At 32.7% G+C, this 6,239-nt stretch overlaps 2 protein-coding genes across 3 annotated transcripts in view; one reads left to right on the top strand and one right to left on the bottom strand.

Annotated features, from left to right (window-relative positions):
• The window catches only part of LOC106105996 (complexin), a 127,112-nt gene that overhangs the window by 64,736 nt on the left and 56,137 nt on the right, over positions 1 to 6,239 (top strand). For both annotated transcript variants that reach the window (XM_013286516.1, XM_013286515.1), the window contains one exon: positions 2,361 to 2,451. In XM_013286516.1, coding sequence (XP_013141970.1) covers positions 2,397 to 2,451 — 55 coding nt within the window. In that variant the 5' untranslated portion in view covers positions 2,361 to 2,396. The remainder of the gene's footprint in view (positions 1 to 2,360; positions 2,452 to 6,239) is intronic.
• Positions 3,572 to 6,233, bottom strand: LOC106105997. Its single transcript, XM_013286518.1, has 2 exons — positions 6,072 to 6,233; positions 3,572 to 4,137 (listed from the first exon to the last, which is right to left on the bottom strand). Exons 1-2 carry the CDS (start codon positions 6,189 to 6,191, stop codon positions 3,838 to 3,840), a joined length of 420 nt encoding a protein of 139 aa, XP_013141972.1. The 5' UTR covers positions 6,192 to 6,233; the 3' UTR covers positions 3,572 to 3,837.

The raw sequence follows: 6,239 nt of genomic DNA, 5'->3' as shown, positions 1-6,239 counted from the left end.
CTAAGCAGCGCCCTCGCGGCTTCTTATTGGAATCACTTCCGCGTCTTGCAGTTCCTTGTAGTTCTAAAGATTGCCGATAGATGGTATTGACTTACATTTTGAGAAACATTAAAATAAAATAACGAAAACCTTTGACTAGACTAGAACTTCTTACTAGAAATTAAAGTCAAATGTTATTTTATATTTACAATTATGATATATAATTTTTTATCACCTTACGTCGAAACATTAAAACAAAGTAATTTTAAAACACCATCACGATAAATTTAGTTTATGTTCCCCCGGGTCGTATGTTAAAGGACTATACGAAATTCTCAAACGGTTAAGCGTAACATGTTCTGCAAACTTACATCCTTGTAAGAGATTAAGTGTTTGAGGAAACTTAGCAGACCCTTACGGTCCACAAACAGTCAGTGGATTAACTCGTAAATTATGTATGGCGTAATTCATTGTCCTAACATATTAAACGACTTATTAAAATAAAAATGTCCACCACAATGGCGTTGTTTGCATTTTCTTCGTTTCAGCGCCATCTCTTGACATCCTTGCGTACTTCTTAATCCTGCAGCCTTGAAAATGGTTTAGTAAACGGCCGCGATGGCGCTGCATGTAGCTCCTTGTATTGGGAATGCTGGCTTATCGATGCTTTGAATTGGATGGAAGACGACTTGAATGTTATTGACATTTTTAAGAAATAACGCACTTTTGCTGTTTTCATAGTTTTAAGATAGAATAGTTACAAGTCGTTTTTAAGGTAGAATAGTTACAATTAACTTTCCTATTATTAGACAACTTATTTAATTGATACTGTCGCTTTTAACTCAGAGCAATGCTTCTCGTCAAGACTCAAGTTACGCGCCAATCTATCCATACTTCTAGTGACATTGACAGCTGTCAGCTAGGGACGTGCCGTTTATGCCGATAATCTAGAGTTGCGCCAATTCTATAGCACGGTACTAATTTTATTTCTAACACTATGTATCCAAGTTTAGTGTCTATTTGAAACCTTAATAACAATCTGACAATTGTAATTACTACTAAAGTTCTGAATTACTAATCTAAAGTCGCACTAAAGATAACTTAAAACATTTTTTTAACTAATTATTTTACGGCTGTTACTCACGTCTTCTTTTTTCGGTGACGGTACCGACCTACCGTAATAGCCGTAAAATAATTAGTTATAAAATATCTCACAAATGTTTAAACATTTTATATTTTTTTAGCTAAAAAATATTGAATTTTATAGTGGCAGAATTACCAACATCTTTCAGACAGAAGGGTTGTTAGCTACCCCTTTCTTCACTCAAATATCCATAAATACGGTTTTATATAATGCTAATACTCACACTTCGCACGCATACACGCGGTTTAGCCCTAACTTAAACTTACACCCTTGTAAGATTAAGGGTTGTATCGAAACTTGAACAACCCCAAAGGCCAGAGTTACGATTTGATTTGGCCCGCTGTATTGTGTTGCGAATTTATAACAACCAATACAAACTTGGGGTAGTTCGATTTTATATAACGATATCCAATTTACGTGAAATATGATGCGATACCTTTTACCCGGGCTGCTTGAAAAGAAATATTATTTTTCACTTATGCCCGGTTTCTGAAACACTTGTAAACTCTTATTCACAAAGTAGTAGTGTTAGATGAAAAATATTTAGCTAAAGATTAATCCAAAAGATATTTCCGATTTCGGAATTAAGCAGTTCAGTCAATTATTTAATCAACTCGTGTTATGCGTTAACTCACTTGTTTCTTTAGATCACACGCACACCTGAAACTAAACTATCGCACAACTGTATAGTCTCACTTTCATTCCTATGAGCTTATATGAAGATGCGCACACTATTCAGTTTTTAATTGTGCAACTAAACAATTGAATTGTCTGCGAAACAATCGACAATCGCACAAAAAGGTGTGCGCCCGCTCTTAGAGTATCTATACTGACATTAATAAGGAGAGATTAGTAATTGCACGTAATGAAATAAATTCAAAAAATAATAGGCCCGCTTTTAAATATTTGACAATTACATTGACATTACCTGATGTAAAATTCTCTCTGGTTCATTGAGGTTGCATTGCAGACTCACAATGATCTCAGTTTTATCAAAGAAAGCATTTACATATCTTACTAATATTATGCGAAAATTTAGATGGATTGATGTCTGTTAGAGTTTGCAACCTAAACTGTTAAACGAATCTCAATTAAATTTGGCATATATGTGGAGGATAGTTTGGAAGAATACATAGGCTACATAATATTATTTTTTTAATACCACGCGAATGGAGTCCCGGGCGAAAACTAGTAAAAAAATATTTAATTATACTTACATATATCCCTTTTGTTACAGATTTAATTAGAGAAGCGTTGCAGAAAGTACACAAAGATGGCAGCGTTCGTCGCGAAGCAGATGGTCGGCAACAAGCTCAGCGCCGTTAAAGGTAACATATCTTTTTTCTTTTTTTTCGAAAATAGAACTCATTTTGTTAATTTTTCAATTAGTCATTAAGATCAATAACCAACTAAAAAACTGGCAATATTTTACAAACCATTAAAAAAATCACTAATATAATAAATGTTTCAACAGTTACGCTAATACGCTTAAAAGTATTTCAAAATTAAAAATGTAATACTAAAAATAAACAATAAAAAATGTTCACCGATCATTCAAAGATAATTGATAAAAATAAGCCGCTTAGAGAAGTGGAGCGGTCTAGAGAAGCGAATCCTCGGGAATTAACTCGTCCCGGGGGAAATCAGCCGCTAAACGTCCACCAAGCTTATTTATTGTACATCTCACTCAGATTACCACTTAATGAGATGCTCGCTAACCATGCCTTCAACCGCCAGATCTTAATGCTCTCTGATAAAACATTATTACAATGTTTATTGTAAGGCTTTTAAAGAAACAAGATATTCTGTAGGTTGTTGTATTTATTCTTACTTCCTACTAATATTATAAATGCGAAATTTAAGTGTTTCTTAGAGTTGTCGCCTAAACGACTGAATGGGTCTAGATGAAATTTGGCATAGATGTAGAGAATCTTCTGGATTTACATAGGCCTACTTACTTTCGTTTTTAATTCCACGCGATAAGAGTCGCGGGCGAAAGCTAGTCTAAGATATTTACTACTTAAAAACTTCAAACACTTTGCTGCATTATTGTTTTCTTAATTGACTCCAAACTACCTAAGATAAAATATTTTTTTTTTCTTTAAACTATGTGTCTTGTCCAAAAATAATCCTGAAAATCTTGCTTATCTGCAACTTTAAGTTACTGTTTTTTTTATTTATAGCATATTTCCTTAAGAAAAATATCTTTAATACGCTTACGTTTTGAGAACGTTCAGTTCACAATATTGCGAAGTCTGTGATCTCCAGACATTGGCCAAATAACGAAAGATCACGCACAGACCCGGCACAGACATCGGTACAGGTGTTTTAAATGATGTTACACATTTATAGCTTTCTTACTATACATGGAATCTTATACTTTCTAAGAGAATAAAATAAAGAATAAAGGTATGTTCAATTTTTATTTATCATTAAAAATAAATGAAACATACAAATTATCATAATTTATTTAAACATCTCCGCATTCGTATCCTAACCTTATCCTACGTAACATAAATTTCTTTCTACATTGCATCACATATTAAAGCCTACACTTGTTATAATTCTTTACAAGTCATTAAAATCGTTTATATAACATAAATACTCGATACATAATTCATTTAAAAGGAAGACATTAATCTTAAATTACTGGAAGACAATCTTATTAAATAAGGTATATAAAAATACTTACTACAATAATGTAAATATCAAAGTTAGTCTCCGCAGTCCATTGAATACTCTTTGTTATGAAATAGACTGATTAACACTCGCTTTCTCATTCCCTCTTGTACTTCTGGACTATAGCTGTCTCCTTCAAACTCCTTAACATATACTCTTTTTATCTTCTCATCTGAATCTGGTATTAGCTTTCTCTTTCTAACTCTCTTACTCCTATCCACTTCATCTCTAGAGACCAGTCGCTTCGGACTGAACTCCTGCGCTGGAGAATGGAACAGTTTCTTGATTACTGGTTGAAGAGTGGTAGGTTTTCTGATTGGTGATTCCGAGTCCATCTGGGAAAGAATTAAACTATGTAAGGGATAAGAAAGAACATATTAAGCTAACCTATATCTGTACTAATATTATAAAGAGAAAAGATTTGTATTTTTGTATATATTGAAATAAAACAAAAACTACTGGGCCGATTTCAAAAATTCTTACACCATTAAAAAGCTATGTTATCACTCAGTAACAGGCTATATTTTTAATTTCACGCGGGCGAAGTCGCGAGCAACATCTTCACAAATATTACCAAGTCTTTCCTGATTCGTATTGCATGTATTGAAATAATTTAAAAAAATACTGGGCCGCTTTTAAAAAATTTCCAACGGTAGAAAAGTAATTTATCTGTGAGATTTTACTGTTAAATTTTACGTGGGTAAAGTCGCGAGCAACAGCTAGTAATAAAGAACACAGTTGTAAACGTATTTTAGGTTAGACAAACAAAATAGTTCAATTGCAAGAAAACGATGCGTAAATAGACTCTGAGAACTCTTCCTTAAGACGTAGGATAGAAGAACGTTTTGTCAACTATTAAAATTATTACATGGACTCCCCATGTACAGTTCCGTCCATAAACACTGGGTAAATGCCCACGTGCATTAATTAATTTTAATTATAATTAAGAATGCTACCTTAAACTAAGTAAAATTAACTAACAAACTGGATGTTATATCTGTAAAAATTGTAATAAAAAACATAAAAATGTTACTTTGTTTGTTTAACTGTTATTCCATTTTTAAAACAATTCGTAGAAGCAAAGTAACATTGCAAAGAAACTGTAATAAAAACTAAAGAACTCGACGTATTTTTTCTCACGTTTCTGTAAAAGCGTGCAGGTAGTAAGATGGGATTACTATTCAAACGCATAACAGGTAAAGATGAGCTTTCAATAAAGCCCTTTATAACATAAAAAAAGCTTTGAGAAGTTAGCTGGTAAGGTTTATTAGATAGTTTCAAGGTTTCTATAATAAAACTTTTTACTTTTACAACGGTAAAACAACAGGAGTAAATGACGGAATGTAAACTATTAATATTTAATTTTTAAGAATAAATGAACAAAAATTTAATTTTGCTGATGTATTAATCGTAAGTAAAATTCACATAAAAAAACATAAACAGATTAGAGAACATAAACGAACTGAAAAGTCATTAAAATGTCAGTTATAAAAAAATAAATTATCCGATTATCATTGTCATGGTTCATGGTTGACTGGAAGCTTTAAAAATCTACAAAGTCTGTTATTATCGTCATAAAACTAATAGGATTTTACTAAATGGCTATAAATTAGTTTTATTACTGGCATGAAAAATAAATAGACAAATTAAAAATAATTTTAAACCAGCTTAAAACTTCAGGTCACAAAAACTTGAACTATTGAGCTACGACTCAACACACAAAATGGCAGCTCACGGCTCAATGTACAATCGTGGAAAGCCGCGGTGTTCCACTTTAGAAAAAAAATGCCTTGTTCAATGCAACGAGACGAACTCCGTCTCTTCCTACAAAAATTAAACATCATTAACTAGTCGTGTATCACTCACCGACTTCATACAAACATTTATAAGCTGAGTTGTATTGATTTTTGTTCCGCGTCTCGTTCAAAAATGTTCAAACAATTATAGCTTTTACGGTGGAACATCACTAGTTTATCCGATTGTACTATACGTGTCGAAGGACCGCGAGCTGTTTGGTGCCGCGCTTTTATTGATCTACTTTTTAGATCAGAACCGTGAGCTGATCTGTAGATCATCAATATTTATGTTACTTGTATGTAACAATTAATTGTACAAATTATTGAGTGAATTAAACATCTACAAAATAAAATAGATACAGATTATAATATATATATATTGTCTACTTTTAACCGGAATGTCCGTTCTCATTTAAAACAAATTAATACACATTTCATAGAATATGCATAAGCACAAATTTACAACTACTTACCAAATCAGAATCAGGTATGAATTCCACAGATGTATTGAGCACATTATTTCTAAGAAGTAAGATAATGTTCTTCCTGTCCACTGTATTAACGGGCGTGGAGTATGCACTTGTGGCGGCCATCTTGTTACCACGTGACTCGCTAACACGCCTGCTCAGGACGAGACGCGT

This window comes from Papilio polytes, unplaced genomic scaffold, assembly GCF_000836215.1.
Source record: "Papilio polytes unplaced genomic scaffold, Ppol_1.0 DF822622.1, whole genome shotgun sequence".
In the NCBI taxonomy this organism is placed as follows: domain Eukaryota; kingdom Metazoa; phylum Arthropoda; class Insecta; order Lepidoptera; family Papilionidae; genus Papilio; species Papilio polytes.
Note: the sequence above shows the minus strand (reverse complement) of the source record. Positions and strands in the feature narration are given on the sequence as shown.